This window comes from Pararge aegeria, chromosome 6, assembly GCF_905163445.1.
Source record: "Pararge aegeria chromosome 6, ilParAegt1.1, whole genome shotgun sequence".
In the NCBI taxonomy this organism is placed as follows: domain Eukaryota; kingdom Metazoa; phylum Arthropoda; class Insecta; order Lepidoptera; family Nymphalidae; genus Pararge; species Pararge aegeria.
Window position 1 is genome coordinate 3,713,912 of NC_053185.1, and position 27,371 is coordinate 3,741,282.

The 27,371-nt window shown below is 37.1% G+C and overlaps 1 protein-coding gene across 4 annotated transcripts in view; it reads right to left on the bottom strand.

The window, feature by feature from the left end:
• LOC120624727 (E3 ubiquitin-protein ligase HECW2) overlaps positions 1-27,371 on the bottom strand; it is a 148,946-nt gene that overhangs the window by 91,880 nt on the left and 29,695 nt on the right. For all 4 annotated transcript variants that reach the window (XM_039891413.1, XM_039891414.1, XM_039891415.1 and 1 more), the window contains 2 exons: positions 2,588-2,689; positions 392-2,506 (listed from right to left, as the gene is read on the bottom strand). In XM_039891413.1, coding sequence (XP_039747347.1) covers positions 392-2,506; positions 2,588-2,689 — 2,217 coding nt within the window. The remainder of the gene's footprint in view (positions 1-391; positions 2,507-2,587; positions 2,690-27,371) is intronic.

Genomic DNA, 27,371 nt, shown 5'->3' on the forward strand with positions numbered 1-27,371 from the left:
TTAGATTCTTTTTAAATAAAAGCGGTCTCTCGATTTTTATTTTGTAACTACACAAAAATATCGGGCAAAACTATTTTCATCAGTTTACACGAAACTATGCGTGTTGCGTGTTAATTTATTTTTACGTTTTACCTACTCATATATTTTCTGAATCTATAATTAATATTGATAGCAAACTATATATTCGTTTTACTCATTTTACTATAACGTTCCGATTCCCAAGGACAATTTGCCAATAGAAATACTAGTTTTAAAGTCACAAGATTACCACATTATTGGGTCCTATACCTATGAATTAACAAACATGTACTACTTGTAGACATATACAGAGCTGAATTCATAAATATCTTCTATTCCAGTAAAAATAAATAATCACATGAAATATTCTTACCAGGAGGTAATGGCTCTTCACATTCAATAATTCCGCCAATCATATTGGCTGGAAAATCTCCAGTCAAAGCCATCTGTCTTGACGCACGTTCAGGTATCGATGGTAATCTAATACCTGCCATATGTCTTAAAGGTGTTGGTGAAGCTACAGCGTTTTCATTATCATCACAATCATCAACAGCGTGCGGCCTTCTCAACACAACATCGTCTGGCGGTCCGGCGTGAACAATCGTGAAATGATTACTAAATTCAAGGTTAGGAGATCTGATCTCCGATGTTCTTAATTCATTCGTAAACTCAACCATTTCGAAATTCTCTGCTACCCTGTTTTCTGTGTTTTGTATAGGTGGTGGATGTAAATCTGCTGGTGGCAGTGGCCTTGGTCTGCGCGCGTGATGCGTAGGCGTCGGTGGGCATTGAGGGGCCATAGATCCAGCTAATGCCGCAACTCTAGAAAGGACTCTAGGGTGCGGCCTCAATGGACTATCTGGGGTGTCTTTTGATGGATTTACTCTATGAGGAGAATGCTTAGGAGTCCCTTCACAGCCGAGACTTTTTAAAAGATGCCGAGGTAAACTTGAGTGTTTGGGAGTCGAACTATCACAAGAATATTTGCGGTTCAATATCATAGTTCCCACACTGGGTAACATCTTATTAGTTTCATCTATGGGTGAATTTGATTGTGACGAATTGCAGGAACTAGGAGCGTTGGGACTGCCGGGGACAATTTCTCGACTAGGTCCATCAATGTGGGATGAGTTAAGAAATGCTGTCATCATTGTCGGTGTAGATCGTCCCGAGTTTTGCCTCGTTAGAGGTTTATGGGCCTTTATCACCGTTATCTCCTTTTCTTCGACTTGATTCTTATTGTCATCCTCGAAATCTTGATGACTACTTATATCATTAAGGAACGTATGTTGAGCTTTTTCTTCGGATTTTGCATGATTAGGAGTCGAATGAAAAGCTTCTACAATGTTCTTATCCTTCCTTGCAAACGTTGTAGTAATATAATTATCTGGACCTATATCTTTTATTAACATAACATTATTCTTACTCACGCTTTGCGTGCTATCAGGTACATCACTTTTTTTCTTATCATCAGCTAACCTAGACAATTTAATAGAAGAAACTGTGGATTCACATAAGCTGCCGTCAGTCTCGGGTGTTGCTAAGGGAGCAACGTTTTGACACCCTCTTAAAAAGCTTGCCGTAGAAGAAATGGGTGCTTGAGCACCAGAATAAAACTCCCCAGGCCTAAAATCATTTATATCTCCTTGTAACGCCGCAGAATTTGCAATATTATTATCTGTAAAAAACTGTTCATCTGTATCTATCAGCTCAAAGGTGAACGCGTCTTCAGGTTTAGAAAGCTTTTTTGGTTTTCGATGCCTTTGTACAATTGGTGGTAAAGCGTGCATTCTCTCTAAGGGTTTATGCGATTGTCTCGGAGGCAACGGAGGTACTGGCGATTTTTGAGCATCATTTGGCACATTAGCACCTTCGACATCATAGACAAACTTCATTATTTTACACGGATTTTGTGGTGACCATATTTTATAATATTCGGTATCAGGTGATGTGGGAGACTCGAAACCAATGTTAATACTCGTCTTCTTCTTTACACCATTCAATGCTAGGCAACTGGCAGTATCAACAGGTGGAGGACATTTCTTTTTTACGCCTGAAGATGTCGGTTTACAGTTCAGAGCATTCTGAGATTCACTATTTACAGATTGAGATTCAGTACTATTACTAACTAGAGATTTGCTAGGATCACATTTACTTTGTTCGAAATTAGACTTTTCTCTAGACTTTTCTCTAGACTCTAAAGCGCTAATTGAGCATTTATCAACGTTTTCACTAAGATGCTTAATGTCTTGACTGGTGCTAACTAATTCCATTCGTGGAGTATTTTCGGAGTTCATTTCAAAGCTTTCATTGTTGTAAGAGAAGGGCGACACTTGGTCTCCGCTTCTCTTTCTTGATATACCCTCTTTAAGCTTCAGGGGAAGCTTCTTGAGTTCAACTTTGAACCTCGACGGGATCGTCGACGACTCTGCCACGCAATCATCTTCTTCGCCATTGTAATAGCGAAAGCAAAGGAGCTGCTCACAGTCTGGAACGGTAAATGATATTTGTTAGTTATCTGATATGAAGACAGGGAGTAAAAGAGGGTTTTTAAGGAAAGTCCGATTACCTTCATAAGGCTGATTGGGCTCATCAAGCAGCCACATTATATGGCCAGTGTCGCATCCGGTCGCCGGCACGAGCCTGGCGATACCGGCGAGGCTTGCGGTCTCTGTAAATGAACATAATAAAATGTTATCGCTCTGTTATTTATGACACAGTATTCAATTCATTAATCAACACATTCTACGTTTGCTTTATGTAGATTAACTTTATGTGATTCAAATCTTTCAAATTATTTGTTCTCCAGAACTTAGAACTCATTGAACTAATCAAATAACAAATCTAAATTTAGAACGTTGCTTTACGTTCGCTTATTAAACATTTTTTTTTTCACATTAATGTTTCTCTAAAAAACTTCGATCTACTCAAAAATTGGAAACCAAAATTTCAACCAATTAATTATAATTCAAATACACTCTGCCAATTTATTCAAAAGTGAAACATAAAGTTGTGCTCGATTAAAAAAACAACCTAAAGCCCCTACTTAATGCCGGCGGCAACAAATGCGAGAAACAAAAAGCGTACAGGTGCAAAGAACTGTAAGTGAAATAAAAACAAAACGGGGAACAGCGAAACGAGCCTCGGCGAACCCTTCCGTTTTTTATCTAACAAAAATCAACGCGTAGGATGCGCAGTTCGACGCTGGTGCATCACATATTATACGCCAGACATAATCACCGGATGCGGGAGTCGTCCGCACATTTAAAGCGAAATAATCGAAGCCACCGAATTGCCAGTTAATTGGGGAAACAAGGCCATAAACAGCGCGAACGCAAATTGATTCTGCAAGCCACCGGTGCGGTGCGTCCACCCGCAGCCGAGCATTACCATATTTCGATTGGGATAAAATATGAGCGGACAGTTTACATCTTCCTGCCGTTGATGAAGTGTTCGGCTTGCTCGTAAATACTGACCGCGGTGAAAATGTTTACATCAAACATTCAACATTATATTTGAGCATGTAAGGTGTAAATATTAAAATTGTACCTAATAGTAAGACTACCGGATTGTGAAAATTTTGTCAAAATCCATCAGATATGAGGTTTATAGATAGGTTTATTAATATTAATTTAAAACTTGTATTTTGTTGGCGCTGACGATATGAGCAAAATACGAGTGAGCGATAGTTAAATGGAAATCCCAGACAGAGATTAAAATTACTTATAAATGTATATATGGGTAGACATTACTTTTAGCTGCGGAAATAGAAGGGCGAGACTTTCTACCCTATAGAACGGATAAATCGCGGAATTATCTCGGGATCGTTTCCGTTTTGTAATGATCACGTTCAAGCTCCACAGCTAAATTGGATTTACCTGATCAATGACAGCCATTAGCTTTTTGTTTGTAGTTTATTTAACGAGGCCCCATTTGTAGTTAAAACAAATGTTGTACGTTTACTGGAAATTGCTAAATGACAGTAATTTCAATTTCAAATTTCACATTTTGTTGGGTTCCTAGTAAACCATCCTCGCTAAAATTGAGAAATGGAATAAGTACATATTTTTTATTGTGTAAAGCGCTTGACTGCAATCACACCTGATGGTAAGTCATGATGCTGCCTAAGGTGGAGCGCGATGACCTAGAACATGCTTATTCACTAACATATGCCTATTCTTTTTTGCATATTTATTTAAATAGAAATCTTTATGTCTGTCATTCATATAGCCGAAAACAATGAATAGGGTGGACGATTATATAGTCCAGTGGGATGACTAAAATAGACTAAACTAGATAATTTTTTTAACCGAAATCTATAATAAATTTTATACCAACTTTCAGTTGCGGAAAAATTTGCAACTATAACGTACTTGAATAGAAAATCTGGGTGTACCCAGAGGCGATGTTGTGTTAATGCGTAACCAATGCATTATTATCCGATAGCAAAACTCACTCTTTGATGAGTCACGTTGTCTGTTTCCGAAACTCTTCATCAGATCTACGAGTATATGAAATTTAAATGGGACTATTCCGGAATTATACATTAAATATAATCTGCCGATTATACATTAAAAAAAACAGAGGCTATCACTCCTCTTTGATTCGCGTCCGCGTTAATAACAGATTTTTACACATCCTGTAGGAACCATTTGTTTCCTGGGATAAAAAAAATACTCTCCGTCCTCTCAACTAATATTATGCCGAAAAGCAAGTTGATTGGTGGTTGTTTTAACTTCATTATACAGTGTTTCTTTCATTACAACAATATTATCATTATAAACTTGCGAACCCTTGTATTTTTTCAGATACGCATGCCAGTTTGCCAGTGTTTATACTACAACTTTATGTTTCTCAATTTTGTAGTTCCTAGGCTAGTTTCAGTGTATAATCTGTTGGTGAAATTAATAAATAAATAAATAAAAATTACCAGCACATTTGTTGAAACTCTAATCAAACTAACAAATTATCTGTGACGTATATATAGTTACCTATAGTTATCAAAAGTGTAATTATTTACCCACTTTATAAAATTACTGTAATACAATATTCTGCTCTAATTAATTAGCCTGCCAGCTGCCAAGGCATCTCCACAACGGTGTCGGGCTGTCAACAACGCGACGGCAGTGGTGACGACAGAGTGACACAGAGGGCGTCTATTTCCGCCGGTGACGCAACATCCGCACGCTTCCGCAGGATACGGGAACAGATACCAGTGCGGCGAGATCAACTGATGCGGGATACTTCCGCGGGATTTGCGATAGTTCGGGGGATGCTCGAATTGGGTCATGCGTATGTTACGCCAATTGTTATCTAGCTTTGCCATCAGCGGCGTGCACTTCATACATGCACAAAAGCAATGCATACCCAAAATTATTGAAAGAACCCGCATGGGAGGAGGAGTTTTACACTTTATGGAATTTCCTGCTTTATGCCTACCCTGGTGCCCCAAAAACCCTGTGTACGCCACTGATTGCCATACTTATTAATCGAAGTCGTATTATAGCCTAATTTATTTCACAATCACGGGAGAACGTTTTTCAAGCTAAACAATAAGGTGGATAAACAAATTGATCACTAAACATCAGGTGACCCACTTCACGTATTTCTGAATGTGGTCTGTTTGTAATTGGACGTAGCGAAGCGAAAAGGATCCAACCCACTTTGAGGTAGGTTTGAGATATTTTAAGGCCATATAAATATGGCATCACGTTGGAATAGTTATGCATTTTTCTGTTACACTTAGCACCTTACAAATGCCTGAGCGTGAAAAAGTGAAAAAATACGACGTTATGCAATATACCGATATCAAATCGCATAACATCCAATGCCCTTTCGATCTAGTTGAGCGTTCACGATTGAAATAGGTAAAAGATTTAAGACTCTATAGGTATAGAGTCTTAAATCACATGAAACTTAGTATTGATTTTATTTAAACCTATATTGTTATTCTAGGATTTAAAAAAACACCTGTAACCGGCAACCTTCCCGTGCAAATTCTAGAAGTATGGTTTCGTTGTCGCCCTGTAAGTAACAAGTCGCGAAGTCCATTTCCGGCAATTCGATTCAATTTATTTTATTTGCTGATTTGCGAAGCGGTGATAGCCCAGTGGGTAGAACTTCAACTACACTTTCGGGGGGCGCGTTCGAATCCCATCACGCACCTCTAACTTTTCTGTTATGTGCGTTAGAAACGAGCAATTAAAATGAGAGCCTGAGAGTTCTCCATAATGTTCTCAAAGGTGTGTGGAGTCCACCAATCCGCAATGCGTGGTAGACTACGAACTTAACCCCTTCTCATTGTGGGAGGAGAACCGTGCCCTGTAGAGGGCCGGTAATGGGTAGATAGGATGATAGTTGTTATATTTAGCTCTCAACCAAAGATCTTCCTCTTGAGAATGCCAGCAAATACTCGAAAAGTTGATTAAAAGTTTTGAACGCAGAAGATAAAGCAATAGATAGCAACCAATTGTAAATAAATAAAACCTCAAAAAAATATTTAGATGAGCCTAAAGCTCTAGGTAATTTGAAGGAAAAATGTATGACTAAAGTTATTTCCGTCTCTATTCTATACAAAAAGAACCAACACTTTACAAAAAGTCAACGACTGACAATATCAAGAGGAAACATCTGTTAATCATGAAGCTTCCTCGGAACATGGATTTACAATTTATTTTTATTTTCAATATAGATTTCCAAGAAGTGTAAATTGGTCTAGTCATGTTATATACTCTACATTATCGCATAGCAAACTATCAGAAATAAAAGCTTACTAATTTACTAGTGTTGCCAACATATATTTTTGCGAATGAATTTTTATAATGAAAACAATCTATCTATCTTCTATCTATCTTCTATCTATCTATCTTCTATCTATATATATAAAAAAAAAGTGTTCCATATAGGCTCCGAAACAGCTGGACCGATTTCAATGAAACTTTCAGGGAATCTCCGGATTGACCTGGCGAGTAATCCTGTAAGGTTTGGTGAAGATCGGAGCACTCCTATTTATGAACTGTCAAACTGTCAAATACAGCTTTTATTTACTATGATGATATTCTATTGTTGGGTGTACATGGGTGTAGATAATGATCTTCACCCGCTCGAGATGAGAATAGAAGAGAATGAATACGGAGAGAAATAAATGATTTAATATATTATGAGACTTAAATTAAAAATTTAATGATGTAAGTTTATTGTTTAAATAAAATAAAGCAAAATCTAGCCCGGCGAAGCGGGCTGGGTACGCTAGTAATAAATAAACCTTCAGATCGATTATCAAACATGAATTCTGGTACAGTAAGGTAAGGGAGATATTCTATACCGATAAATACACATTTTACTTATTAAAAGTTTTCGAAACCAACAAAGACGTGCAGCCAAGGTACGATTCCGCATAGAAACCGATTATAGAATTTATTATCAGTATTGTTTTATTTGTAAAGTCCGGTTTATCTATTAATCGTATATATCGCCTTTTGTATCCTACTACTTGAATATTCTACTTTCTTTTATTTTCTCAGTTGTGGTGTAAAGAGTGTAAATAAATAAAAATGGGTTTAATATAGCTTACTACAAACAGGTTAACTCGCAACCATCTTAAACTGCATCATCGCACAAGTCAGATGGAGTAAAAAAAAAATTATATATTTATAGAATGATAGATAATAAGGTGTAATAGCTACTAATGATTGTTCTAGTTTACACCACGGGACATTCTATAGAAGCCTGCAATTATGACCGCACTGACAATCGAACAATGTGTCACGCCACCGGTCATTAGACGGAAGTCCATAGTTAAACTAAACTACGGTCATCTCTCGACCCTCATTCAGCGTTGTTTTTAACGCCTACGACTGTTTTAGCTGTTTTTGTGCTGTCTGATATCGTTTTAAGTGGGCCCCTCGCATTCACACAAGCTCTGGGTGACGTCAATCACCTGGTATCTATCTTCAACTTAGTAAACTGCCAGGTGTCAAAAAAATTTGTACGAAGGAGATTGAGCAGAAGTGTATGGAGATTTTGCTCCTAATCATTATTTTTTTTTATTATTTAAAAGTTGGCTTATACCTGCTTATTTCTTTTTCATGGTTTTCATCTAGTTTCTGAAAGAGAATTTACTTTTAAACAACACACACTACTTAAACGTCAGTTAGAAGATTTTACTGTTCTACGATACCATTTATACTTGAACACTAAAACCTATATAGATCTATGTATTTCTTTTTTACTATAAAGATTTGGTTTGTTGGTTTGTTCACTTAAAACTTTCAATAAGATAAATAGATTAAAAGTAAATGCGTTTTGAGGAAGGTTGTAAACCAGGTAAAACTACGCTACTCCCCGTAGTTTACCCGTGTTAAATTGCAGGCCTTAGGTACTTTAAAAAATAAGTAAATAGAGACAAAATACTCTGCAGTACCTTACGCAGGTGCAACGTGAAACTTTAATCACTATTGTAGTTTTAACGTAAACTAAAGAAATATATCTCAACTCGGCGCAATCACAAAAGAACTACAGGGGTTGAAATAAATTCAAATCACATACTTTTTATTAGTATTTGAACTTGGATCAACTACGTCAACCATTATGAGTTTCATCAGGGTCATAGATGAACATCAAAGTTTAATTTACGAGTAATTTATTACATTCCCAGTGAAGTCCTTGAAAGAGGTTGAAAAGATTGTATCTACGTCAACGGAGCGCATGCGGGTGTGTTAATGAGCGTTGACATTGGGATGCACTACCATAAATCGATTATCCGCAGCCCAACCCTTCTAAAACAAGTCGTCATATTTATTGTCATCGCCGGCAGACATCTGCCACGGAAAGGCACGTACAGTTTCATCGACAAACCGCAGTATTTCGAGCACTTAAGTGTATCCGTCTCAAAATAACATTTGGAGTTCGGACGACAGGAAACGCGAGTTTAAAGGGGTCGAGTTGATGACAGACCCCCATTAGCGAAGTGACGATTTGACAGCTTCACGAGGTTGTTAGAAGACGATGACGTGAGACTAAATATCGTTACAGACTTTCACACGATTACACACCGGTAATTGTGTAACTACCCTAGACAATCAATAGCGTTGATGGACGTGGAGCAGTGTTGCAACACCAAATAAAATGAGTGAATGAACGAAGGAATGACTTTGATCTAGCATAGAACAATAAAACAGCAAGATCTTTTTTTTTAATCTCACCTGATGATCAGACAATCAATAGCGTTGATGGAAGTGAAGCAGAGTTGCAACACCAAACAAAATGAGTGAATGAACGAAGGAATGACTTTGATCTAGAATAGAACACAAAAAGAGCAAGATCTTTTTTTTTAATCTCACCTGATGATCAGACAATCAATAGCGTTGATGGAAGTGGGGCAGAGTTGCAACACCAAACAAAATGAGTAAATGAATGAAGGCATGACTTTGATCTAGAATAGAACACAAAAAGAGCATGATCTTTTTTTAAATCTCACCTGATGATCAGTGATGATGCAGTCTAAGATGGTAGCGGGCTAACCAGTTAGGGAGTATGGCAGTTATATTAAATCGGTTTATAATAAAAATTAATGAGGCACCTTCAAGGGTATTTATAAAGCAGTAAAATACTTTTTAATTCATTGTAATAATTGGACATTTAATTTTGGAGTGATCGCGAGTTAAAACAAATTAAACACTACACCCAAACAAAACAGTTATTTTTAAGAGATACATTTTACATTGAAAAAGTAGTAGGTATAGTAAAAAGTATTACCTAAAAATTATAAATGCTTGGGTATCAACTATTAATGTACCGGGCTACTTTTCAAATAGTTGTAAATAACAATATAATAACAATGCCCCTAATCGCTTTCTACGCGACATCTTACCGGACCGCTTAATCGCTTAGAGCCCGAATCGGCCGAAGCCTATAACCCAAAATTTCCCCTGCCAGGTTCGAACCTCTAACTTAAAACCGTTCAGCGCCAGCGCAGAGGCCGTCAAAAATTTATTTTTTATAGCACAATTTATGGATAGTTTCTACAAAATTGTAGTTGTCATGTAAGAGTTGTAATAAATGTTTAATACCATGAATACAAAAACAACATTAACGTACCCAGAATTTAAATCACGCAACTTTATTGACGTCGTGCGTCGTTTAAATGTGGGAGACGAAATGTCTGTTAAATTCGTTAATGTATTCAAGCAATAGTGCTACGTATTTAAAAAGCTTCGATGCTCTGACCGTAAAGAATACTTGGGTGAAATGCAAACGCTTTTTGAAATACCTTCCATTCATTCCCCGCCGTTAAGGACCGGTTAATTTTACGAGTGTAGACCACTTAAAATTCCACGGTGCGAACACAAATCGTACCGGAAATTAAAGTTAAAACGAAACAATACACTGCAATATAACCACTGTAGAGTACGAAACAATAGTATACACCTCCTGTTCTTATAGAACAACTGTTAAGCTAAAGGAAGTCGGGCAACAAAAGCCAGTAGACTCAAAGGCGATAATCCAGCACATATGGCGAAGGTGTCACAGTTTTGATCATCGCTAAGTAAGTTTATCTCTAGTTGACAGAATATATATTTCGGCACATCAGCGACTCTAGAGGATTAATTAGATGTATATATATAAACGTTTATGTGTCATCTTCTCTATTATATATAATTCCAGTGCCACTATGTTTGTCTGGAATTAACACAGAAACTACTAAAAAAATTTTAACTTTTTTATTTTTTTAAATGTGCGTTTGTGCGTGTGAAACGCACTTTTAAAAAAATAAAAAGGATATTTTATAGCCCAATTTATAATTGCTTCTGCCCAGCGCGGTAATTATTGGCAAACACTCCCTGCCTTCCTTCCTTCCAAAGGCCGTTGGGACAGGCCTTTAGTCACTCAGTGGACTGTTATAGATAGACAGATTAGATAAAAAAATCCCCTAATCCCCTTAACGGCGGCCAAACCAGACAGACGTTAAACCTAAGAGTTGTAATCACAGAACTAGTAGCAAAAGTTTATACCGACATAATATCATTCTAAGAACTCATTTTGCGCTAATAGGTCAGAAGTAGGTAATAGAGGAGTTTAATTTGATATACCTAAGTAATGCAAAACATGTACCTATGATTCCTGTAACAGGTTACTCTATTTCCAGGAAATGAATGAGAAAGTTAACCTTGATGACTTTTCATTATCCTTACAACCTCTTTCAGTCACTGCTGGACTGAGCCACAATAAATAAATAAAATAATAAATAAATATACTACGACAATACACACATCGCCACCTAGCCCCAAAGTAAGCGTAGCTTGTGTTATGGGTACTAAGATAGCTGTTGAATATTTTTATAAATACTTATAATATACATAGAAACACCCAGACACTGAAAAACATTCATGCTCATCACACAAACATTTTCCAGTTGTGGGAATCGAACCCGGCCGAAATTTAGTGCACTTGACGCATCTTGTGTCGATTGATACACGTATTCGAGTCCTGTGTTTTCCATTATTTCAGTTTGAGTGGAGTAAGATGAAAATAAATAGATTTATATTTGTTTTATTTACTGCACTCTTACTTTCTTGCTCACTTTATAGAAAAATGTGAAGTTATCGAGCAAGGCGGTTTAGTGTCGTCAGGCCATCATCGTGTTTGAGGGCGCCCCACATTACGCTTGCTTTTTAACGGTTTCCACTTTAGGAATTTCCAGGTCCGCCGGCCATCGCACCTACGGCAAGCATGACCCACCGATTGCTACTTTAAATTGGTAAAGCTATGTCAGTGATTTTGATTCTCTTGCGGGATTAAAAAAAATATAGCGTACTTACCTACAGCGAAACCAATTTAATAAAATTTTGCGGAGAGATATCTTGCATTTTGAATACAGACTTAGGATACTTTTTAAAGCCGGAAATTATGAGGTACCAGTGAGGATTTTAAATAAGTGAAACATACGCGGGCAAATACGGCCTTGGACTCAGAAAGCAGGGTCGCTGCAAACTGCGCCAATCGGCCGACACAATAAATATATTAAAGCAGTATCGAAACTACGAACAAACTTACGAAACTAAACGAAGTGTGTTTCGTTTCGTACACAGATGCTAGCTTTGGGGCCTAACGTGAAGCCGACGGTCCCGTGTTATTATCACCATCCCGCATAGGCGCAGCGTGGTGGTCTCTCCTATGACAGAAGAGGCCTGTGCCCAGCAGTAACCGTTGAAAGGCTGATGGATAGTGGCCCATTACTGACATAAAAGTAGGTTCGAACTTTCTTCTTGCTCCAACGCACTGTACAACACCTGGTGATTTCAGTCCGTTAAATGAAGTCATATATGATTTTCTTTTTCATAACGGGCAGAGTTATTGTCATGCCATATCGGCGCAGCCCAAAGATGGTGATAAGTGCCTCCTTCGGAGCCTTCGTTAGGAAACTAGCTCCATCGGATATGGTTAACATGTACGATTATATAAACGTTTCATTGAGAGAAGACCGATTTGGAGTAGTGGTATTAGCTAATTGGATGAAATGCTCCAGGCTATACAAAATACTACAGACTAAAGAAATAAATGTTATACTAACTAAAAAGTAAATATTTTTCCAACTAGCTTTAAGTCGCGAAAACATATGCAACTACTACACTACTACTACTAAGTTACATAGAAAATTTGGGTATGCCCCGATATACTGAATACATCTGCGTAAACTTTCTGGGTGTACAATCCGACGTTATTGCTTAAAATCATCGTTAACAAGATTGCCGACCGCTCAATTTGAATCACTTCCATTAAGCACAAATAATAAATGTCAATTATTATTAACAGCGGTCCAGCATCATATAACAATGTGTTACATTGGGTTACAAGTAAAATTATAGAGTTTGTCAAACAAACAGTACAATAAACTCGGCATTATATGATCTGCAAGAGAAAAAATCTACGAGTATATGCACGTAGCGGTCCAACCTGACTTTTTTGTCGCTAGGTTAGTATCTTGTAGATAGATAGATAGAATAACTTTATTGCAACAAATCACAAGGAATATACAAATAAAAAAAAAAAATAGTAGGTACATAGTATTAGGGTGCAAAGTCGACCTTATCACTTCAGTTGATATTTTAAAGGCAACCTAAGCGTAAGAATCTATCAGTTAAACTAGCCACAGCCCGAACACCATACCAGACGAAAAATATACAGGAACTATATTATACCATAATATTACCAAATGAATTAAACCCGGCACTCGTGATCCGTAGTTGAACATGCTAACCACTTGACCAACGATACACTTATCCAACATATAGGTAAGCTAGTTGTTGCCCGCTTTCTTCGTCCGCACTTTGTACGGTTTTTTACAAATCCCGTGGCAACCATAAGTTTTCCTGCGACAAAAAGGAGCCTATGTTAATCTCCTTCCTTTAAACTAACTCTATCTTAAAAATTATGTTGATTGGAATTGCTATCTTAGGTTGAATTTGGAATTTGGAATTGCTATGTTAGGGCGTGCAAGAAGGACAAACAACTTTTAAATTTACTTTTCGCACAATATTTGGATTGTCAAAGACAAAAATATCTTTATTCAAGTAGATGGCACTTATGAGGCGTAGGTACAGTACATGAAAAATGTGTAGTTACATGGGAGTTAGATAATGGCGATAACCATATTTGTAAAATTAAAACTAAAGCTTAGGGGTGCTAAACGCGCACTGGTCTTAAAAGAAACCCACAACAAACTTAGCCGAGTGTTCTTTTTTGTTATTACCATCTCACGTTGTCATTTAAAATTATAAAAAAAAACAACCTGGTTAGAGCAGCATTCACAGCATAATTCACACCCAATCTTTTTTATTGCTTACGTAATCCTTTATACTATAATAGGACTCTTCTATATGCTTACGTTTAATACAAACTTTGAACTTTTTAAGAGACATTTCCAAGATGCTAACCGGTAGTTTATTTTTAAGAATTATAAATTATAGCCTATGTGTTATTCTGATTTATGTCAAAATCTGCTCAGTAGATTTGCGTGAAAGAGTAACAAGCATCCGTCCATACGAACTTTCGCACTTTACGATATAAGTAGGATAAAAATCACAATAGTAGGCGTTAAATTTCTCAATCGATTTACTACCACATGCGGACCATTGATCGGCAACATGGCCGCGAGGTGGGGGTCCATTCATAATGCGTCCATCGACGACCTCGCGTCTCGCCATCGAGCCGAGCGCTCATAGCGCTCGCGCCGCCCGCCACCGCAAACGCGTGTTTCAGATTACTCGTGTCATAATCATAAATTACACTGTCCCGTCACTCATCAGAACGTCGTTGAACTCCGGAGAATGCAAGGAAAGTGGTGTCACTAAGCTGACGGGCTTTTGAATGTCGATTTCACTACGAAATAATCTATAGGTACTAAGGTACTAATGTCATTAACAGGAAATATTTTTCGTTCGTTTGTTGTTTGTACCCAATAGGCTCCGAAACTAATGGACCAATTAAAAAAAAAATTATACCAATAGAAAGCTAAACTATCACAATGTAACATAGGCTATATATTTTGTAATGTAACCTAAAGTAGCAAAATTTTGCGTATAAAATTCATTGTAATGGCGTGCGCCGAAAAAACTGTTAAAGCACTAATTATAAACTGAAGGCTCCTGTCAGCTGCTAGATTTGTCTGATGGGAGATTCTTAGGTCGTGACTAATTACCACTCTACCGACAAAGACGTGCCCTTAAGCGATTTAGCGTTCTGGTACGATGCAATTTCGCAAAGAAGTAGCAGCGATGGTTTTCCACTTACAACCAGGCGAGCCATCTGACGGCGTGACGTCAAGCTAATCAGGTGGGCCAACCGTCTGATTGGCTTGACGTGACTTAAAATTAAAAAGAACAATAAGGTGTAACATAACCTAACCTAACCGGTTAGCCCGCTGTCATCTCAGGCTGCATCATCGCTCTGATGAGATTGCAGTGAAGGGCAAACTTGTAATTGAATAAAAAAAATCCCCCCTACTTTTCAGTGCAACAAGTTGACGCTCTCGCCCAAACAATATCATTCCACTGTCAATTTTGTATTGCGTATAATTCCACACCCACACCCCTTAATTAGTTATGAAGTTAAACAGCATAGCACGACAATAGAACCACATTAAACAGGCAGTTAGGTAATACAGTACATACAGTATAATGTAAACAGGTCTCCAGGCAATGAATTAGGCAATTGCTAATATTTGCGGACACCTACGTCCGCCAACCTGTCGCATGCCAGTTCAAGCAATGGCTTAGCGAGTCAATATGCTCCCACGGACAAAAACAAACAGAATAAAAAGGACGCGACTCCAAAAACCGCATTTCCAAATAGCGGTCTGTAACTCCTATTTTTTCCTAAAGTATTGATAGGATTTGCGTACTAGTGAGGGCAACGGCCTCCATTTTCGGGAGGATCTTTGTCTATGTATTTATATGTTTTAGTATACTATTGTACCACCTACGATGCAAGTAAAGCTTATACTTATTACGCCTTTGGTTGCCCGGAAGAGATCGCTTATATTGTACCTTCCTTCTTTGTATTTGCATTTAATTTTTATTTTAGATTTCTGTGTTGTGAACAATAAAAGTATGCAATTTTCAATTTAAGCAATTAAAATATAACTTGGTTTAACATTGTGAGGAAACCAGTAGGCTTTAGAATTCTCCATAACATTCTCAAAAGCGTGTCAAGTCAATAATGTGTTGATGATGTTGATATTATTTGATAGGATCACCTTTTCCTAAATGATATTAAGATGAAAGACTGCATAATTATCTGAAACTAAGCCCTTCATAAGCGTTGATAGCCTAGTGGTGACGGCTTCAGCGACCATATCAGGAGTACCGAGTTCGATACCGTATGATTTCCATAATGTTCTTAACGGAGCGTGAAGTCTACGAATTCGCACTGGGTCAGTATGTCTGGGCTTACGCCATAGTCCACTACGGCGTAAGCCCAGATTTCTCCTGAGAAGAAACCCGTGCCCTGTAGTGGGTTGACAATGATCGAGATATTTTTGAATGAATTTTGAAAAAAGGGCTTTTTCTTAAAAGTTATATTCCAAACAGGACAGTAGTTATCGTTATTTGCATTCATTAAACCTGATTTTAACCACTACCTAAATCATGGAGGAGTGTAATACAAAGGTCAAGGACAAAGACATTGCAAAATAACCTCTTTATCTAGAATTTAGAAAAAGTCTATTAAGTAAGAATTGTACTGGAAAAGGAATGTTTTCGTAAAGCTGTAAATAAAAAATTCAAATCGCATTGTGCTTCCAATGTGCTAATACAAGTGGGTACGTAAACTGAATTGAGATTTCGTCCGCGGTATGCAAAAGCATAACTAGCATCAGACAAGAGCCGGGACGAACGACCTCAAAGTCTGTGAAATGAATACAAAATGTCCCAAACGTATAATAGATTTATTTGACCTGATCGAAAGAATTAAGATTCAAAACGCATTAACTTCTGTATAAATCATATGAGTAGAAAAATTTATGAACTTCGCACGATAAGTTTAAGGGATTTTCTAAATTAATATTACAAGTCAGCCAATCAAATTAGTTTTAGAACGCAGAATTAAGATTCTCCCAACTAGACTATTCAAATTGGGCAATGTCACATGTAACGTCATATTTAAATGGTCCGGTGGATGATTTTTTTTCCCTGGTGAAAACCTTATAGATATATTCCGCAGTAGTCTCCCGGGGAGGAGCAATGGGTATGTCGGACTCTTTCCGTTTAAATCCCCACGGTGTTCCAACTCCTCGCCTGGTGTCGGGATCACGGGAACGGTAGCACATACAACCGCAACCCAGCCAGTCGGCACAACGAGGCCGACCCTCTTTTTGGACCCACACAGTGGAAGGCTGACCAGAAACCACGAAACGAAAGGACTTGCTGGCATTAATTAAAATAAAATCGATACGTGTAGCTTACGACCGTTAGTGATGATGAAAGAGTACGAATTTGGTGAGTCCAAAACTTTCAAATTGTTAAACGTTAAATCAAAGTAGTCCATAGTGGCAACGGTAATGACAAATGAAATTCTCGCACGCACTTCCTGCATTCATCGAAAACATTATCGAAGTATTGTATGTGTATGGTGAGCTATTAAGAATTAGCTTTCGACTATACGAAATTATTTTTCTCGCACTACTGGTGTCTGCTATGCTACCAAAAATACTTATAACCAATCCAATCAATAATTTAATGTAAGATTGGACTTTATTTAAAGCACTTTATTTTACGCCTGTCCAAATTGGCAGGCTAAATTATAGAGTATTATACACTAATTGAGTGAATAATTAAGTTAATGAGTGTTAAATTGATAATCAATAAATATTTCTTTGCTCTGATCATATCTCCAAAACGAACTGTATCTTAGGAGAGATCCAAAAGTTTTACTTTCCATAATAACACACAAAAACTTCACGTCAATCTTAGTAAAGCTTTTTTTTACCGCCAAAAACTGCGCGCAAGCTCACTTCAGGGTGGCCGAAAAGTTAAAAACTAGTACAGCACCAATTATTTCTTATCTGAAAAACTAATATTCCATATCAAAGAATAGCTTGATAATAGATACATTACGGTATAGTTTATTAGCAACAATGTAAATAGTATTAGTGCATTATATTAATCGATGTAGACATAGACTCATTAACTATTGACCAGGATCCGTAATGAAAAGTCAAAGGTCATCTCTAAGGATTTCCGGTTAGTTATTTAAATACCGTATTATCATATTGTAATGCCATACTAAGTTCTCACGTCTGGAATATTCTAGAGAATTATTTTGTAAATGAAGCCTACATGACGTGAGAACCAATTGCATGTCACGATACAATAGTAGTGTCAACACGGCCACGACGTTCCATTTTTTTAATCTAACGGAATTTGTATCTTTTATTTCGCACAATTAAAAATGTCTATGATAAAAATAACTTTTTTGCGTACCTAAATTGGGAATTATTACAAGAGGAAGTTAGAGACAATTTTCTTGACTATGGGCTGGTACTGAAAATTTCTTTACCTATTAAATATATAACACAGGACCTTATGATCCGACATCGAACATACTAAACACTTGACCACCAGTGCAGTTCCTAGATTTACTTTTGTACATTTACATTTGATGCCAATTAAGGAATAAATTATTTCTTCTTCAAAATAAAAAGTATTTTGATGACAAGAGCACTAAACTTGCAATAACCTACTCATAAGTAGATCCAAAAAATAATCCAATAAAATAGAAGTAAACAAAAACACGCAGTGAAAACATGAATCTTCAAAGATAAATCACACATCTTTAGCGTTATATCCACCAAACATGTTCTGTATTATGATGATTTTAATCTGCAAGACAAAGAATACAGACATTTGATAGACTTCACATGCTATTGAGATTTGAGAAAATTACGGAAAACTCTTAGGCATGCATGTTTCACACATGTTTTCCTGCACCGTTAATAATTGCTAAAATAAAAAAAAAACTCCGAAAAGATAGAGGTGCGTGGCAAAAATCTCTGAAAAAGAGATAAGGCTCGTAAAGCGGTTCAGCAATTTCATATTCCAAGCGGATCGTGTAACGGAGTGAGGTTCAGCGTTACCAGTAAGTAGAGCGTTGCATTCTCACATAAGTACCGCTGTTTGCGTTGTCTACGCAGGGAACTGATTTATCTTTTGCAATTCACTTCCGGTGCCACTGAGTCGTGAGAAAAACAAGCATTGTCAGTCGCCAACACTAATTGGAGACAGTTCCCGACATTTACTAAGGTTAGCAAATGCTATTGGAGCTCATTTGTTCCCATCTTTAAACTTAATTTCGACGTACTTTACTTGTTATGCAACATTTGATTTTTTTACTAAGACTATTTATGCTTAAGCTTTGTCATTTAAACTTTAGATCCAAATTGCCATGAAATATCATTTTGAGCGGAAGTTATTCTTTGGGTAACTATTTTCTTTTTTTAAATTTTAATACAAAATTAATGGGATTTATTTATGACGTTACCTGTTGCCTGCGTTCATCGTGCGTGTATTACGTTTTTTTTACCAATCGCGTACGCGCCTATGTTACTCTCCGTTCTTTCAAGTAACTCGATGGCAAAAGTCAAATTAACCGGTTACTTAGGTCGTAAAGAGAGAACAAACAAAAACACTTTCGCATTTATAATATTAGTGAAGTATAATAAATGATGACATGATCGACATACGTAATAATCTCGAATGTTCTTTTATTCGAATAAGAATTCTATAGGCAAGGATGAGAGCAAGTACAAAATATGATATGACTGCTATAAAAAGAAAGAAAACTCATTTGCTAAAGTGACATCCGAGTGTAATTCTCTATTTTATATCTATATAAGTGGTTACATGATGATTGAACATGCGAATGGTGGAGCACGCAACGAACATAAACCTGTCAAGCTTGACCCTTCGTGTAACGGTCGCGAAGCAAGGACTCGAGTTACCGACATCGTGTTTCCTGATATCTCAGAGGATGTAAGTCATATGGCTAATATATTTCTGTAATATTCCTGGCGTAAGGAAATACGGCGATAAGATGAAATATTCAAAACCATTCTACCTGGAATTGAGCTCCGCATGTTTCATAGTCTTGTCAAGATTTAATGGCGTTTGTAAAGGGTGACTTTATCTCTGTTTCTAGTAGATCGATTTTGAGCAGTGACTTGAGAAGTCAGACCAATAATTAAGCTGCATAAATAAGGATATAAATTTTGATAATAATTTGAAAACAAGAAAAGCTTTGATTTTTTTATTTATTATAAAGGCAAAATTTATTTATTATACCTAAAGGTAAAATTGATGAATAAGTTCGCGAATTTAACTGCATTTTAGTTTTTAATGTATAAGTGATGCTCTGGGGGATTAATAGGTGTCATATAAAGGGTTTGAAGAAGCATAAATTAAAAAAAAAGAAAAGTTAAACTAAATTCATGCAGATAATTATAAAACAATTACCTTTCATGAGTTTTCCATACCAATTATTATACTTTAAGTCAGGGATCATCGCCAAAAACAAAAATGTATGTTAATAATATCGGGTATGCACTAGATATAGGTCTCACTGCGCCACGAGCAAGCGCTATGCGGGTACGATTTATCAATCAACTGACAAAACTTTTAAAAACGTGGTTAGCCCGCACTGAATTAGCAATTAGCCCACAAAGCCTTTTAGCTAGAAAGCAAGCTATATGGACTATGGTCAATGAGTAAAATGTCTTTAAAATTAAAATTAAATCGTTTCTTAAAATATTATTACGTGCTTTGAAAAAAAAGACGTAAAATTATAATAAAACTATTTAAATACATATAAATCCCAATTAAGCTTAGGTTTAAAACCAAAATCAAACTACAAAGTACTTCAAAATTACGAGTGTTTCAGAATTCTCTTCATAAATTACAAGTTTTGTCCACACAACTTTTGTTACCTTTACAGAGCTTAACAGAAAAATCAATCTTGACCACATTTTGTAAAGAGATAGCTTGCTTCCAGTAGGGTTAGCAAGCGTTACTCGTAGTCCTTCTATAAGAGAGAGATAATGGGTAGACAAAATTTTAACATGGTGACAGACATAAACTACTTTCAATCACGGAATAACGAAATTTTATCGCGGGATTTTAACAATACGCAGACAAAAAGACAAAACTGCGGCCACAGCTAGTAAAACAAAAAAGAAGAGAAGAATTCACTTGTAATATTTACAAGACATAAACAAGAAGGCAACTTCGTGAATAAAGCGTTTACAAACAGTGCCAAGCTAGATTCATTATTCTAATTTAATAAATAGACCCATATACATACGTATATGGGTACTCCAACCACTATTGTAATTTCTACAAGTGGTCATGCACAACGTGATTTAATTCCAAGGATGGCACTGCTATAGTCCAGCGTGGTGGTAATTTACATAGGAAGCGGCCGGAAGCTTCGGTACGTCCAATGGACACGTGTCTGAATTGTTGGACGATTGTGAACCGACCTTGGCTGAGCGCGGTCCAGTCCAAATAGCTCGAAACGTCCGCGATGATATATATCTCTAGCTTTAGTACAAACTTTGCTCGCTCGCATTCGAGTCGTTTTCGAATATGGAAATCTTATTTGTATTAAATTAAAGCTCTAATTTGCCTACAATTCTTTAGCTCGGACTTTTGACAAAACGTTTGTAAAAAAAAAATCAGAAGTAGGGAATTTGCGACTCTAAAACCAGGGATATTGAAACTATTTACTTTGACGAATCCTCGCTTGCGAGTAAGGAAATCTTGTACTACGGCTACTGGACTCTGGCTTTATAATACATCTGATTATGATGCTGTGAGCACATTACTTACCTAATGTGATGAATGAATAAATTAATTAATACGTGAAATATTAAATGGAAGAGTGAATAATTGATAAACACTTAATTGTACATGGAGAACATATATAATAATAACAATAGCGAAGATACAAGAGACAGCCACAAGTATTTCTTTCGGCGATGACGGTGAGAAGCTATCTCTGCGAGGCGAGCCATCCTGCGGACGATATGATGATCTGTGATTGACACACGGTTACGGATACACCAGTACCATAACTCGGCCTCCCGAAAGTGGTGTCGAGCTCCTGGGCTATCACCGCTTCAAACTAAATGTAAAACAGACAAAATGTTGAACTAAAAATGGCACAACACACTTTATCATCAGCCCAATATCCCACAGCTGGTCATAGGGGAGGAAGCAAAGGTAGAAGGTTGTAAAGTTGAACGTTCATGCGGATATATAAGACAGTCGAAATGATAGTCTACATGGAATAAAAAAAGCCTAGTGGCCATCTAACAATAATAAATTACGCATTCAATGTAAAACTATGGTAATTAAATCAGCAAAGACCGAATAATCTGCAAATACAATACATAAAAATCTGCAGAGAATGCGTTTAAATAATCAAGTTATTAAAAGTCTGGTTGGTCATACATAATTTTATAGTCAATAGGATAGGAATTCCGGATTTTTAGAACTTTCCTAAAGCTCTACATTACATTATACCATTTATTTAATTTGTTAGTATCTGCATTATACTGACAATGTAAAATATCATGTTAAACATTCAAAATTTAAATCAGGTCGTACCGTTCTGCAGATAGCGTTCACTCTTAGTACTATAAGTTTTGTTACGTGAAGTTTTGCGGCATTATTGCCGAGTTCTATTCTACTACATTATAAAGAAGGGATACAGTTGTTCGAAGCCTTTGATCTCGTGGTAAATGCCGGCGTCGTTTAGAAAGCAACGCGCCTATATATAAAGGCTTTTTAGGTCCTTACCTCTGCAGCCAAAAGTGTGATTATTTGCCGCCTCTTCAAATAAAAAAATTAAGTTCGTTTAAACAGAGCATTAAGCAGGCATTTAACTGCTGACCTAACTCAGACGTCTAGGCGTAGTATTGGACATGTCGTCACATCCGGCCCGATGACCGGTTGCGCAAGCAGCCACTATGGGTATTGTATGCAAAGCGGCTGTTCCGCCAAATACTGACTCAACAGCGGTAACGGTAAGCTAGCTGTTCTTATACAAATTGACACTATAGTTAATGTGCAGGACACTTCACCTGGAATACTGGAAAGTCCCAAAGCGGCACTCTACCTACAAGGCTGCTTCAATGCGGGTTGGTGGGCTTAACGATCATCATCACACGTTAATGACCAGTTTATTCAAATCCAGACTAAGACCAACAGAAAGAAGCATCTGACTAACATTATAAATGAGAATGTTTGTATGGACGGATCGATGGATGGATGGTTGTTACTCTTTAATGCAAAAACTACTGAAACAATTTGACTGAATTTTGGAATACAGACTATCTCCGTTTATACCCTGGATTAACACATAAGCTGTTTTTTATCCCGGAAAAATCTGCGGTTCGCGCAGGATTCATGGTCAACCATAAAAAGCATTTTCTAAACGGGAACCATTTTTTAAACTCAAAGACTAACAAATTAGTAGTAACCATCCGGCTTTGAGTTAATGTGTGAATAAAAGTTCAGCTTTTAACCGGCCATCATCAACTTCCGGATGCTGACATAATGCGATTAAACGGACGTGCCACAAAAACTACACAAAAAGGTAAATCATAGGCGAGCAAACAAACAATGTTTATATAAGAACCGGCGAATACGGTAGCCCTTTGAAATGCATACACGCCGCTTGGCAATATCAAAAGGACCGGAAGAATTCTTCGCCATACCAACATCCCTTTAGAATATTCTAAATAAAAGCTAGTGTAAACATTGTTGCATATTTACTTATTTGCATTTCGAATTAATGCAACGTTGATATTTTGAGCAGTTGTTTTAGGTTTTTAATTTCCAGATTGTTCTATGAGATTCCTTTTTTTAAACGAAGGTAGTAGGGAATAAATAATAATCAGCTTAGAATTGGATTGGACAAACGCATTGGTGTCAAAAGCATATTAGAAGTCGATATGACGGCGTGTACGCGATATCCATATTACATAATTACAGAGGCAAATAATTGACACTACAATCTTGCTCTGGGTGACCACATTTTTGTAACCACCAGAGACTCCTGCGTAACCTAAGTAGGTCCTGACTATCTAGCGATTTAGCGAATGCATCATTGCGTTCAAATGAATGAATAGTGATTGTATGATATAAATGACATCACAGCAAGAGTTTAAAAAACACATTAAAATCTGCGGACGCTGGTGCTAAAAGTATCAAGATAGTTAGCAAAACTCACAAATGAAACTAACCTAATTATTTAGTTAATGGTTATCGAGTTATGTTATGCTTATTATCGGGCCCGGATATCGAAATAATTTTGCGTATCTATAATTTCCCTCACATTATTAGAAATTATTCATCTGCATCAAGCCCGAGAAACCACTGCGTGTGAAACAAATCCTGACCGGCACCGGACATCCGTCTTTGTCAATATTCCCGTTCAACTTCAAAGGGAGCCATGGAATTTAAACAATTTTCAACCTTAATAATTTGAGCTAAAATACTTTATTGAAATTCGTAATATAACCATCCAATATGTATTGAGTATTCCATCTCATCACTCTAAAAAATATTCAATGCAGTTGAGTATTTTTGAGACGTTGACAAAGTTGGCTGTGGTGATTAAAATTGATAAAACAAATTTATATAACGCTTTGAAAATAACATTTGTATTTACAAAGTAAACTATGAAGTAACACAATACACAAATGTAGAAGGCTAAAGGTTAAACCAATGAGATTATTAAAAAAACACGTGATATCTTGTTAGACTTAATCTCAAAGATCAGGCGAAAAGAAGTATAGAAAATAATTTTACTTACTGTTATGTGACCTTAAAGCTATCACGTAGAAGTCAAGAGGTTAATTTTACCTGAAAAGAAAAGAACAAATATATAATAATCCAACCATTCATGGGGAATAAAGTAACTTCAGAAATAGATGTAACATTAAACTTGTCACGTGTTACATTTAAGAATGGTCAATAACGTGAAACGTGGGCGTCGCCCACATCCAATCTGTTTCCGCTGCGTACTTAGGTGACACGCTATTTCCATGAAAAACATGGAATTTTTAAAGCAAAGTAATAATTATAAATCGTACGTTAACTAACATCGGCTTAACGCCTTATTCATCCTATTCATTTAGTTGCACACGATTAGTTATAAGAAACGTTGACCTTGGACGAGGTCTCGCAGAGCGGACGTGGACAGTCGTAAAATAAAAACTACTCTCAGCCGCAAAGACTAACAGACAGACTACCATAATATATGGCGCGACGCTCACACGATTGACGGCCGATAGGTCCTCCGTCAGAACACCGGCATCCGGCATTCAAGGTGACACGGCCCATCCTTGCAGATCCGGCCCGCAAAGGCAATATTATCTGCTAAACAATAGGCATATCATGACTGAAAGGGAAGTTAAATAATAAAATAGCATCTACACTAGATACTAAAACGCATTCAGTGACAGTAAGCTCCTTGAATTGATTTTATCTTCGTCTTAGTGGGGCATAAATTCTATAAAATATTAATCTCTGTCGTACAATTCTGCTTGCTCAACAGTTTGTCAACGTTTAATGGTCGCGCCATAGAACATTACGTTAAATCAACTTCTAAGAGCGTATCTGATAGTATTAAGCAATAAGTCAAATAATATTTCGAAGTCAACACTCCACAAAGCTTATTGAATTATTGTAATATACACTTTTGTCTTGAGTAATAATACATAGTCGACAGAGAAATGGATTGTGGTGCGTGTGCGGTGGATTGTCGTTAAATCAAATTAGAGCACACCACCGGCAACTTGCGCCCGCGCAGTTCGTCGACCGATCGCCCACTGCTCACTTTACTTATTGATCTTATTCAATCGATCCTTCGTGATTGATAAACTAATTCGTGGGTGTGACAGCATCTCATATCTCTCGAGAGAGTCAAAGGAATTTGTCAATGTGTATAGTTTGAAAATTTCTATTAGGGCCTACGCTTCGAAAACTAAACAGAATCTATCTAACGTGGTTTTTATGTTGCGTAGGGTGAAGATGTGGCCGGGTGTAGGTTGAAGGCTGGGGGCGGTGATGGAACGCACAATGTAACTGTTCATAGCTTCGTTTGAATCCTACATACAATTCTTGATGATGAATATCTTGCGAAGGATTTCTGAGAGAAAACATTTTGACGACCTTTCTGACGCTGTATTGAACACTGATCAAAGTCCAGCAGTTTGGGGATTTATAATTTCTTAATTTTCCGTGATAAGGTGTGGCGAGGGGATTCCGCCATGGCTCATTACCACTCAACCGAGAAATACGTTCGGTTACGACGTTGCGTTTAAACCGATTAGGGGTGATTAATATAACTACTTATCTTTCTCCTAGCAGCCACTTAATCTTAGACTGAAACCATCATAGGAGCCTAAAGATGACATTGCATTCAAGAACTAACTAGTAGAGATATACAAATATAATTAGTAGCAATAGTAAGAAGAAGAATAACTAGCTAAACTGTATCTGGATATAACATAGGTAATATTAGGACAGTACTTATGTATCCCAAGATCTGCATTATCAAAGGTACCTAGATGTATATAATTGTGACAAGACTAGCGCTATTCTGCCGAGAAGTCAATTCTTAATGAAGCTTGTCCAATAAACAACCGAAACCGGTTGGAAAACAGGGAGATACCTACGTTACAACATTTTTTTAACAAATTCGCTCCACAAAAAATCGCGATAAAAAATATTACTTCAAGAATATGTATTGATATCAGTAAAATAAAATTATAATATGATACATAATTCTCTTTAAGAACTATCAAACGTTGGTGCTCTTAAAACTTTGTTCAGATAGTCAGCAGTAATAAAATAGATTAAAATACTACATGGTATATCGCAGAAGAATAAACATAATACACCGTAGATTAGGGCGATAATCACTAGTTAGCCCTTCACTGAAATCTCGAATCCTGCTGGTAAGTCATGATGCACTCTAAGATGGTAACGGGCTACGCATCGTACCGGGACTTGGCGCACCTTGGCGGCCTTACCGCCACGTGTACGTGGAAGTGCCGTAGACGTCCCGTGACGTGTGATTTTTTTCTTTTTAGTTATAAATAAATAAATAAACTTCTACAATACACACATCGCCATCCAGCCCCAAAGTAAGCGTAGCTTTTGTTATGGGTACCAAGATGAATGATGAATATAATGAATGTACCAAGATGAATGATGAATATAATAATATACATAAATGCTTAGAATATACATATAAACACCCAGACACTGAAACACTTTCATGCTCATCACACAAACATTTTCCAGTAGTGGGAATCGAACACATGGCCTTGGGCTCAGAAAGCAGGGTCGCTGCAAACTGCACCAATCGGCCGTCTCATAAAATCGGCAAATACTTACACAAAAAGTAATGTAAAATACGGTTCTGTCATAAAAATAAATACACTAGTACTAAACTAGCTCCGAACAGATCGCGCCAGAGAAAATCCAGAAAGTATTAATACTCCCACCCGTGATTTTTCCTCTTATAACACCATAGCACTCACAACTGTAGGTACCAGTACGGCTAGCATAGATTCCACGTCGCAAGTTCCGGTGGCTCAAAACAAAAATTCCGTTTGTTCTTTCAACTAACTCAATAAAATAAAACTGGCTGAATAATATAACCACTTTTTGATTAAACTAGCGAAACTGCACTTTGTCCGTCTGTCTGTTCGTCCATCCGTCCGTCAAAGCCATATTACAGAACGCTTTGCCCAGTGTTCGACCTTTCAGTATCGTGTTTTTTTTACA